At 35.1% G+C, this 12,503-nt stretch overlaps 1 protein-coding gene across 1 annotated transcript; it reads left to right on the top strand.

The window, feature by feature from the left end:
• The first annotated feature begins 3,799 nt into the window (after positions 1-3,799).
• Positions 3,800-5,545, top strand: LOC145129274 (E3 ubiquitin-protein ligase BOI-like). The gene is made up of 2 exons (XM_079063969.1): positions 3,800-4,260; positions 4,989-5,545. Exons 1-2 carry the CDS (start codon positions 3,955-3,957, stop codon positions 5,478-5,480), a joined length of 798 nt encoding a protein of 265 aa, XP_078920095.1. The 5' UTR covers positions 3,800-3,954; the 3' UTR covers positions 5,481-5,545.
• The last annotated feature ends 6,958 nt before the right edge of the window (positions 5,546-12,503 follow it).

Raw genomic sequence — 12,503 nt, 5'->3', positions numbered from 1 at the left:
CCTGAGATTAGTTATCAGTATTTTGATTTAGTGTTTATGGGATTTGTAGCCGGGGAGTTCCGAGCAGCAGTCAGACAGTCTCAGATTTAGCACCTCAACAGCCAACATTACGATGTGAGTTTCCTTCCAGTAGGAACGGGTCTACGGCCACAATGCCGGCCTGTTTAGTTAGCAGTAGTTTCGGACTTCGGTCCGATGCAGTAGTTCAGTGTGCTTGATGTCTTTGTGATTCAAGCATGTCTTTGTGTTATGTGTTCCGAACTTCGGTCCGATGCAGTATGCAATATATGTGTTTATGCTAGTAGTTATGATTATGCTATGCTATGTTCAGTCAGTTTCCGGACTTCGGTCCGATGCAGAGGGCAAGGCCCTGGTTAGTTCCGGACTTCGGTCCGATGCAGTTTCCGGACTTCGGTCCGATGCAGAGGGCAAGGCCCTGGTTAGTTCCGGACTTCGGTCCGATGTAGTTTCCGGACTTCGGTCCCATGCAGAGGGCAAGGCCCTGGTTAGTTCCGGACTTCGGTTCGATGCAGTTTCCGGACTTCGGTCCGATGCAGGGGGCAAGGCCCTGGTTAGTTCCGGACTTCGGTCCGATGCAGTTCCGGACTTCGGGCCGATGCAGTTCCGGACTTCGGTCCGATGCAGTGGGCAAGGCCCAGTAGTTGCTTATATGTTATTGTATGGTATGTGGTTGTTTGGGGGAGCTCACTAAGCTTTGTGCTTACAGTTTCAGTTTTTGGTTTCAGGTACTTCCGCTAGTAAGGGGAAGAGCTCGGGATGATGGCATGGCACACACCACAGCTTCAGTTTATCCTGGGAGTTTTATTCAGACATTTTGATATGTTTTGACATCAGTTGATTCGATTAACTTATTATGACATTTTGGGACGCATGATCCATGGATTTATCTTTTAATATTTAATGTTATGGTTTAGTAATGTTTTCAAACGAGAATTTTTGGGTTGTATTTTTCGGATGTTTCAAATTGTAACTAGTTTCTAATTAATTTATCAAGCTATGATAAATTAATAAACATTTTATCTCACTCTCTTAAATCTTTTTCTAGCTATTTCAGTTCTTGAGGGCAACGCTAAAAGGACTTTGTTATTATTCTTAAAATTATATCAATTAGTTAATGATATTGTACACTAACTTCCAACAACATGAACAAAGACATTGACATCAAAAACATTTTGTATGTGTGCGACAGAGAGTGTCCAATCTTCTTATGGAAACAACAACATTCCACCATTGAAGCTATGTAAAAGCTTTGGCTTTTTAAGTGTTAGAGATCAATTGAAGAGATAATTGGTACTCATGATTCATTTTTGCTTATGTTTTTTATCAGATCTAAAGAGCTTTGAATTGGGTATTCTGTAGTAAGCTCTTCACTTACAGTGGTGGTGATGATGGTTAAGAAGGAGGAGAAAGAATGGTAGAAAATTTGGGTGTCCGGTGGAATTTGGTGGAGGCAAAGGTTCTCTTTATGAGAGAGAGAGAGAGAAGCGTAAAGTACATTCATACAAGAAGTGTTGCGACGGTGCTAGTTAATATTCACCGGCAGGAACAATCAAATAGAAATACAAAGAAATGAGGGAGTCGATTTGTTAAATGAATGGGGTGGGAGGGGGTAGGGGTGTTCAAAAATATCCGTATCCGAAATTCCGAATCCGAATTATCCGAAAAATCGGATATCCGAAAAATCGGATATCCGAAATTTCGGATATCCGATTTTTCGAAATCGGAATTGGATAGTGCTTTTCAGATTTTTCGGATAATTCGGATATCCGATATCCGAAAATTTTGATTCTAATTTATACATTATTTGTTATTTTAATCACATATATCTTATAATATGAATCTTAGTAACTAAAACATATTCATAATACCCTTAATTAAATACCTATATTACTTTATATGTCTTTCTAATATAAAAATATGTCTTTCTAATCTAAAAAACTTCATATGCCTTTCAAATTTAAACAAAATTTCAAATTTTCGGATATCCGTTTTGGTATCCGATTCCGTATCCGAAATTTCGGATACGGAATCGGATACCAAAAATCAACTATCCGAAATTTCGGATATCCGAAATTCGGATATCCGAATTTTCGGATATCCGGTTATGAACACCCCTAGGAGGGGGGCATTCTTTATTTTTTAATTATTAAATTATTAAGAAAATGGTAAAGTAACATAAAAAAATAAATAAATAAAGTTAAAATAGATTTTGTAAGTTTTTCATACCAAAATCAGAAAGAATTTTTTAATTTTAGATTTTCCACAAAAATTGAAAACTTTTTAACTTTGTCTATAATTTTTTTGAAAATCACAATCACCAATTTTACAGTCTTGTGATTAAAAGTTTCTTAGAATTAATGGAGGACTATGACAACAGGGAAAACATTGACCAAATAAAAAGTTTGAGTGCATTTATGATAAAGTTGTACGGTTTATCAGTTTTAGTGTTATCAATGTCTTGGCAAATAAAAATTAGTTTTATATAAGTATATGTAACGGCAGATTTTAATAATGTTCTTACCAGTTACCAAAACAACATACTAGTAATTAATGTACCATTTTTCTAGTGAAAGGAAATCACAATTTTCAATAACAAAAAATATTGACCCATTATTTTAGGTGAAACTACTCTAATATTAGCTGTTTTTCGAATAAACAGGATTAATTTACCATTTATATTGCAAGAATGGAGGAATCCTAGACTGCATTACAAAACGAAGTACCTTCCATTAATTCACTATATATATATATATATATATATATATATATATATATATATATATATATATATATATATATATATATATATATATAATACCTAAAATAAAAAGATTCCAGCGAATCACTTAGACACATGTTATATATATGTTCGCTGTTTTTTTTAAAAGAAACATAGGAAACAAAGTATTTTAAGTTCTCGTCGTTTTTAATATCACATTAGTTTTTTACTTTATATCTATATATATTCACAAAAGAAAATTATACAGAATACTAATAATAAAAAATGATAAAGTATATTAAAGGAAACGTTGTTGTGAAAATGACTATTTTGTCTGTTCTTTATCCAATTTTTTCTTCCTATTTAATAAAATAAGAACTATAAATCCACAAGGAAAAAAGAGAGTCTTTAATTACATCACACGTCTATCGCCACTTTTGAATTTATTGATTAAAAACCACCACCCTCTGAAATCAAAGACGCCATCACGAAATCTGCATGTGTACGCCCACTTCCTTTGTTTAAATCCTCACACGTCCCCATCTCTCCCTTTAATGCATACAAACACGCACACCCCACCCCCACCTCAACAACCCCCCCTCCCCCCTCTCACCTATTATTTTCATTATATATATATATATATATATATATATATATATATATATATATATATATATATATATATATATATATATATATAAACCTTAAAAACTTAAAATGGTAAAAATAACTTATGCAATCTTTATTAGAGAAAAATATGGAAAATTGGGTAAGGAAAATTGAAAACGTTATAATCTTTGATTTAAGCTTTATTGTAAATTAAATTCTTTGATTGTTAGATAAATATTTCGAAACAAAAGTATAATATTCAATTAATATTCGTTTATATTTGGAGATACATCTAGTGCATATTAAATGCAACTTAATCTTTCAAAAATATAAGATTCAGTAAATATTATATATATATATATATATATATATATATATATATATATATATATATATATATATATATATATATATATATTATAAACACATGCAACCCCACCACCCCTCCTCCCTTGGTTTTTTTTGTGATAACTAGAGGCCACCCTCTTCTTCTCTATACCAAACCAAAACACATCACATTACAAAAGAAAAACAATCTCTCTTTCGCTATAAAAACACATCAAGTTTGTATTCTTTTTTTAGGCCAAAAGAACGTTGATTTTCGCATGGCGATTCAAGCCCGTTTGTATTCAGACAATCTTGCGTTTCCTTTCATCGGTGATGATGGTGGTGGTGGGAATTTGTCACAAGATTTGATGGAAAACGCGTGTGGTCTAAATGATTTTTATCTGTTCAATCTTCAACAACAACAACAATATCAACAATATCAGCAGTCATACCAACCACCAACAAAGAATCAAGATTCGTGTTTTGAATCCGGGTTTCATAAACCGATATCGATGCATTCTCAATCTGTTGCGGCTCATATTCAAAACCAGAATCAAGAAATTGAAAGGTTCATTAGTTTACAGGTAATCTATCTTTGATTATTCACCAGTTTTTCTATATTTTGGGTGTATTTTCGAGAATTTTCATGATTTAGTCATTAAAAGGGAAAAAAACAATATTTTTTGGTATTCTCAGTCATCTTTTTAGAGAGCATAGTGATTTAGAAGGAAAAAAAACCAGCATGAATTTTTTTTGTGATTTCTACGACAAAAGTTTGATTCCAAATACGGAAAGAAATGTTTATAGTTTTTCAATGACCAAATTAGCTTTATGTATACTATCACTATATACACATGAATATAATGATAACAAACTGTTTTTTTCTTTCTTTTCCTTCAAACTTGAGAATATACACATACAAAAAAAATTTGTAGACGATTTTATAGAAGACTTTCATTTTTAAATTTATGAAGATTAACAAGATAAAGATTGATATTTTTTTAATGCCAAACTACCATTTTAACCTGTTAGATAATTATTTGCACATGAATGACATGATATATAGAAATTATATGTTTTTTTTTCGAATTTGAAAGTACAAAATAATATATATTAGGTGATTTTGTTTATATTTATAATTCATTTAATTACCAAACTACAAGTGATCTATAACATAATTATTTATTCTTAATAATATTATAATAAAAACTAATTAAACACGGAAAAGAAAAGATTCTTGATAAATTTTCTATATGTTTATAATTATTCAATACCAAACTAACCTTAATTTGTTTGTAATTATTCAATACAGAATGAAAGATTGCGATTAGCTCTACAAGCACATCGAAAGCAACAGCTATTAACAATCTTGAAAAAATACGAATCAAAATCCGAAGTATTACTGAAACAAAAGGACGAAGAGATCAGACGGGCAACCACAAGAAGAATCGAACTGGAAGAATTCTTGAGAAGAACCGATATCGAGAGACAAAAATGGCAGATGACAGCCATGGAAACAGAAGCAATGGTGATGAATCTAAGCAACAAAATCGAGCAGTTGAGAGAAAATGCGAAGATAGAGGTTGAAGATGAAGGTTCTTGTTGCCATGAAGAAAATAATATGGTAAACAAGAACACGATGATTTGCAAGAATTGTTTCAATGAAGATTCATGCGTTGTGATGATTCCTTGTAGACATCTGTGTTGTTGTAGATCATGTGATGCTTTTCTGCATTCATGTCCGGTATGCAAGATGGTAAAGAAAGCTAGCATACAACTTTCTGTTTTTGATTCCAATTTGTAAAGTTACTGATATTATTTTGTTTTATTTTTTAATATATGCAAAAGAAAAAAAAAACCATTTTTATATTTTTGGTAAGGTATTATTTATTATGGTTGTAATTAGGATGGTGTAAAACTTCCTACCAACATGTAAAACTGATAAATCGAGTCAAAACCGTACAAAACCTAACTAAGAATGATAATTGATTTTTTTATTCTTTACCAAACCTAATTATCTGATTTAAAATAAATAACTAAATAAATGGCAAGTCAACTCAAACTTGAGGGATTTAAGATTTTAGCATCAAACAACTCCAAAAGAGTTCTTAATATTAGCGATAACCTTTCCTCGTATATTTATATTTATTTATGGATAAAATTTGCATAGCTTTAAAATTAGTTGTATTTTGTTACATGTGTAAGGATGTTGGCTAAAAAGTAACCATGAGTTTCTATCTTATAATTACTTCTACTTTGTATTTTATTTATGGTTCATTTTTACTCTCTCTTAGCATTGTGCTGGTTTTTTAGTTATATATACATAACAAAATTGTAAAAATGTTTCCTTTCGATGTCAAAATTATATGGTTTGGTCCAATAGTGTTTTGTGATGCAAAATTGGTCCAATTTTAAATACATTATATGTTTTCGGTCTAAAAATATTAACTTTAACAGTTTGACTGTTAATTTTTTTAGAAAAATTAATTTTATTTTCTGAGACCATTTCTACAACCAAACTTACAAAGACCATTTATGCATCTCTTTTTTTTTTATCAATTATTATACATTAACTTTTTTAATTAATTTCTTTTTATTAGATTACTTTTTCTTATTGAATACAATTATATATTAATAAGTATTATTGTTAAAATATAACTTATATATTAATAAATATTATTATTAATTACATTTAGTTGCTTATTTTTTAATTTCTATTTAAATAAATTATTTCTTTTTTATTTTAATAAAAAAAATTTAAATATATAATTTTAATATGATTAAAAAATATTGTTTTATTAGATTATTAATTTATTTTTAATTTTTTTATTGGATTATAACTTATCAATAATTTTTGTTTTGAATAAAAAATATTTATATATAAATTTAATATATTAAAAATAATAATTATTAGTATATATAATCCAATAAAAAATAACTAATCTAATAAAACATAATTTAAAAAAAATTAATAATCCAATAAAGATATCTTTTTAAATATAGAAATATTACATATTTAAAATAATATTTATTAATATATAATAATCCATTAAAAAATAAATAATCTATTAAAAAAGAAATTCAAAAGGAGATAACTAAATGCAATTAATAATCCAAAAAAAGTAATATTTTTAACATATAAATATTATAAAAAAAGAATATTTATTAATATATAATAATACAATAAGAAAAATAATCTAATAAAAGGAAATTAAAAAATAATTAATTAAAAAAATTAATGTATAATAATTGAATAAAATTAAAAGAATATATATACATAAATAGTCATTTTCGTTTGGTTGCAGAAATAGTTCATGAGGGTAAAATCGTTATTTTAATAAAGTTAACAACCAAACTGTTAAAGTTAATATTTTTGGACAAAAAAATGCACATAACCAAAACCATATAATTTTTAAAACCATAAGTACTATTTTTACAATTTTTGTCTTTATACATCTTGTCGTTTCAAAAAATAATTTACAGAAATAGGTAAACGTTCATTTTAAAATGGTTATTTTTTACATAAATATAGGTAAACGTTCATTTAGAATGGCTATTTTTTGAGACATAAAGCCGTATTTCTTGTCATATATATACTAAAAAATAAAAACAATAAAAAAATTTATTTTGAATTAACTTCTATTATTTTTATTATGTAGAAAACAAAATAAAATAAAAAATAATTGTTTTAGTAAAATATTTTAATAAAACTTGTTCATAATATATACAATTTTCAATATTCTATAAGAATATTATAACACCTCAAATTTTAAACTAAGTTTTTCATTTTCAAATCATCAAAATATTATTCATAAACCAAGTCATCAAAAACATAAGTGTCAAATACAAATCATCATCACAAAATATCAGAGTATCACAGACTGCCCGAGTAACAAATCTCTTAGTGAGTGTGTACAATCAGACATTTGCCTTCCCACGATCCTTACCCGAAACACATTTATCAACAACTGTAAGCACGAAGCTTAGTGAGTTCCCCAAAATACTACATATAGCACAACATAAATAACAGATATGGGTTACCAGCAACCCTGGGGACTATCAGCAGTCCCAGTAGGCAACAACACGCCGTAGAGGTTATCAGCAACCCTGGAGACTATCCGCAGTCTCAGTCACACATAAACAGCATAATGCAAGATAACAGTTAGACCCAGTTGGTCACCACAAATACAACTATTCTACCATACAGGTAAGAATAAGTGAGGAGACTCACCTGATACTTCTCACAGATAAGTCTCACACCTGAACTGTCGGAACTAGACTCCGTCTAATAACAAAATAATTAACCCTAATTAATAATTAAGGTCTATAACTTAACTCACGAGTCCAAATCCCACAACTAAGTCTTTTAATGGCAAAAAGACAATTTTGCCCTTCCCATGGTCCAAAACCCTAAATCTTGACCAAAGGTCAAAAGTCAACTACTCAACGCATACGTTGGGCGTACTCTCTCTTACGCGGGGCGTACAAGTCAATCAGCGACCAATCGGGGACGGTCCTAGCTATGTGGGGAATATCCAAGAGGACGTCCGACATATTCAGCCTGGTCCAACTAATCAACTTTTATGTTTTAATCTGTTAAGACACCTATCCCAACTTTAGATCTGACCATAAATAGGGTGTCTTAACCCACAAAGTCACAAACTTTAAGCCTTTGCATGGCTAGAAAAGAACCAAAGCACAAAACTCTAACTCCCATCATTCTCCAAGTCATTTAACTCATGCATGGGCCATGGGAAAAGATCAAGCAACCATTTTTATGAATCTACAAGACCTAATATGCATGAAAGGACAATTAGTATTCTCTGGAGTGCTCTAAACTCATAAAGGTCCAAGCTTTGGGACAAAAAGCTCATAAAAGTCATCTATAGAGATCTAAAAGGAAACTCATCAAGGTATAAACTTTATACCTGAAAAAGATGCACAATGAGGAGTAGTTTCAGGATCTACAAGCTTTCAAGCAACGCCTCCTTCTTCATTAGTCTTCTTCTTCAACAAGTAAGCACCAAAAACAATAATAAGCTCCAAACTCTAACAAAAAAAAGCTTAGACTCGATATTAGGGTTTTAAAGGGAAAGGTGGATGATAAGGAATGTCCAAGGGAGGCATAAGGTGGATTAAATAGGGAGAAAAAGGTTAAAATTAGGGTTTAGAGGTTGGACTAGTACGACGGGCATACCACACATACGCCCAACGTTGATTAAGTTAAGGGATAAAAATGATAATACCTGATAATCGAATATTACAATTCTCCCCCACTAGAATCAGACTTCGACCTCGAAGTCATCCTCGGGAAACAGCTCAGGATAGTGCTCGCGCATCTCAGACTCGGGTTCCCACGTCCACTCCGAGCCCTTCCGGTGTTGCCACTGAACTTTGACCAAGTCCACCACCTTGTTCCTCAAGGTCTTCACCTTCCGATCCAGAATTTCCACAGGCTTCTCGATGTAATTCAGGCGATCATCAGCCTAAATATCCTCCAAAGGAACTACAACTGTTTCGTTAGGTATACACTTCCTCAGCTAGGAAACATGGAAGGTATCATGAATCTGTCTCAACTCCTCCGGTAGCTCCAACCGGTAAGCCACCTTGCCCACCCGGGCCAATACTCTGAATGGGCCGATGAACTTGGGGCCCAGATTGCCCCACTTCCTGAAGCGGATAACACACTTCCAGGGTGACACCTTCAGAAGCACTAAATCTCCCACCTGGAACTCTAGCTTAGAGCGTCGTCGATCCGCATAACTCTTCTGGCGACTCTAGGCCGCCAGCAATCTCTGTCTAACTTGTTGCATAAGTTCGGTCGTCTTGAGCACTACCTCCGTGATCCCCATCACTTTCTGTCCAACCTCGCCCCAGCAAATAGGAGTCTGACACCTCCTTCCATACTGAAGCTCAACGGGAGGCGTGCCAATGCTGGCATGATGGCTGTTGTTATAAGAAAACTCAACCAACTGGAGATAAGAGTCCCAGCGCCTACCAAAGTCAATGATACTGGCACGCAACATATCCTCATGCGTCTAAATAGTCTGCTCGCTCTGCCCGTCCATCTACGGATGATATGTTGTATTGAAATGTAACCGGGTACCCAACTCCTCGTGAAACCTCTTCCAGAATCTGGAAGTGAAACGAACATCCCGGTCCGACACAATCGAATTCGGCACCCCATACCGAGCCACCACCTCTCGGACATAAATCTCAGCCAGTTTCTCTATAGAAGAGCCCTCGCTAATGGCTAGAAAGTGAGCACTCTTCTTCAAACAGTCTACTATCACTTAGATACTATCAAAACCCCTCGCAGTTTTCGACAACTTCATGATAACATCCATGGTGATCTGCTCCCACTTCCATAGCGGAACCTCTAAGGGCTACAACTTTCCATGTGGGCGCTGGTGCTTGGCCTTGACCTTCCAGCAGGTCAAACATCGTTCTACAAACCATGACACATCTCTTTTCATGGCCACCAGTAACTATGCTTCAGGTCGAGATACATCTTGGTAGCCCCCGGGTGAATAGAAAACCTCGACTTTTGGGCCTCATCCATCAATATCCTTCGAGCCCCACCCGCATAAGGTACCCAAAACCGCCCGTGAAGAGTCAGAAGCCCACTACTGTCGATATCAAAAGCTGAAACATGACCAATCACCCGTCGCTTTTTCGATTTTCTTCCTTTATGGCCTTCGACTATGCTTCTTTGATAATTTCAAAAACTGGGGTCATCATAGTCATCCTCATACACACATCCCGAATCGGGGCACTAACCGCCCTCCGGCTCAAGGCGTTGGCCACCATATTGGCCTTGCCCGAATAATATAGAATCTCACAGCCGTAATCTTTCACTACATCCAACCACCTCATTTGCCTCATGTTCAGGTTAGGCTGATCCATAAGATATCTTAGGCTCTTATGGTTTGTGTAGATGGTACACAGAACACCATAGAGATAGTGGCACCAAATCCTGAGGACGAAAACCACCACCCCAACTCCAAATCATGAGTGAGATACTTTGCTTCGTGAGGCTTCATCTGCCTCAAAGCATATGTAATCACATGCCCTCTCTACATCAACACAACACCCAACCCTGCAATGGATGCATCGCATTAGACCACGAAATCCTCAACTCCCTTAAGGAGTACAAGTACTGGAGCCTCACACAGTCTCTGGCGGAGACTCTCGAATGATGCCTGCTGCTCAGGCCCACAACTGAACACAACATCCTTCCTCATCAACTTAGTGAAAGGAACAACAATCTTCGAGAAGTCTCTGATGAATCTTCGATAATAGACTGCCAAACCGAGGAACTTCTGAATCTCAGAGGGAGATCTCGGTGCTTCCCTTCGCATCATTGTCTCTATCTTGGATAGATCGACCAAGATATTGTTCTGGTTGATGAGGTGTCCCAGAAATTGAACCTCGCGCAACCAAAAGTCGCACTTGGAGAACTTAGCATAAACCCTCACCATTCTAAAAACTCCAATAATCTCGCGTAAATGATCCTCGTGATGATCTCTAGTCTTCGAATAGACCAGAATGTCATCGATGAAGACAATAACTGATCGATCTAACATGGGCATGCACACCCAGTTCATGAGATCCTTGAACGCCGTTGGTGCATTGGTGAGCCCAAAAGGCATCACCATGAACTCGTAATGCCCATAGCAAGTTTAGCAGACCGTCTTCTAAATATCCTCCTCTCGCACCCTCATTTGCTGATAGTCGGACCTCAAATCGATCTTGGGAAACCAAGATTCCCCTGGAAGCTGATGGAAGAGATCATCAATCCTCTGCAATAGATAACAGTTCTTCACCGTCATCTTGTTCAACTCTCGGTAATCGATACATATCCGGTGTGAACCATCCTTATTTTTGACAAAAAGGATCGGTGCTCCCCAAGAAGAACTGCTCGGCCGAATAAACCCTTTTCCTAATAGCTCCTAAAGCTGAGAGGATAAATCCTGCATCTCAGGAGGTGCAAGACGGTAAGGTGCCTTGGAAATTAGCGCCACACCAGAAATCAGATCGATCCGAAACTCTACTTGCCTCGCAGGAGGCATACCCGGTAACTCCTCAGAAAAAACATCGGTAAAATCGCATACCATGGGAACATTAGAAATATAAATCAATCCCTTCTCCTCAACCTGATTATCCACTACATGTGCCAGATAAACCATACACCCATGCTACAAACTCGGTCTCGCCCTGGTGGCTGAACAGAAAGCTGATCCTGACCTAGTACCCTCACTGTAGATGGTCAGCCCTCCCCCGCTAGGGTCTCGAACCATCACCATCTGACACTCACGGTCAATCAGAGCCCCAAGCTTGCTCAACCAATCCATACCCACGATCACGCAGACATCTCCCATCGCAATATGGATAAGATCTATCGGATAACCAACACCGAAGATATATAACACACAACCCCGGTACATATCAGTAACGGAGACCGGATGCTTATCACGTGTAGAGAATCTCTAGGGTCGGCTCAAGGTCTCCCACACAAAACTAAAATCGCGACAAAAAGATGATGACACAAATGACCGACTCGCAGCCGAGTCAAACAACACAAGCGCAAGTACAGAATTCACAAGAAAACTACCTACACAATCAATAACATAAGTAACATAAATAAATAAGCAGAATAATAAAGAACACGTACCAGCCTCGACGTCTGGAGCTGCTCGTGCCTCTTCTGTTGTCAACTGAAATACTCTCCCTCGAGCCCTCGGTTCCTCGGCCTTCCCCTGTCGGCCATCAGTAATACATAGGGTCGCGGGGGCCAGAGTTTGAACTGCCCTAGATGCAAGTTGAG

The sequence above is a fragment of the Lactuca virosa genome, chromosome 8 (assembly GCF_052849685.1).
Source record: "Lactuca virosa cultivar CGN04683 chromosome 8, Lactuca_virosa_CGN04683_v6, whole genome shotgun sequence".
In the NCBI taxonomy this organism is placed as follows: Eukaryota; Viridiplantae; Streptophyta; class Magnoliopsida; order Asterales; family Asteraceae; genus Lactuca; species Lactuca virosa.
This window is presented reverse-complemented; position numbering and strand designations above follow the sequence as displayed.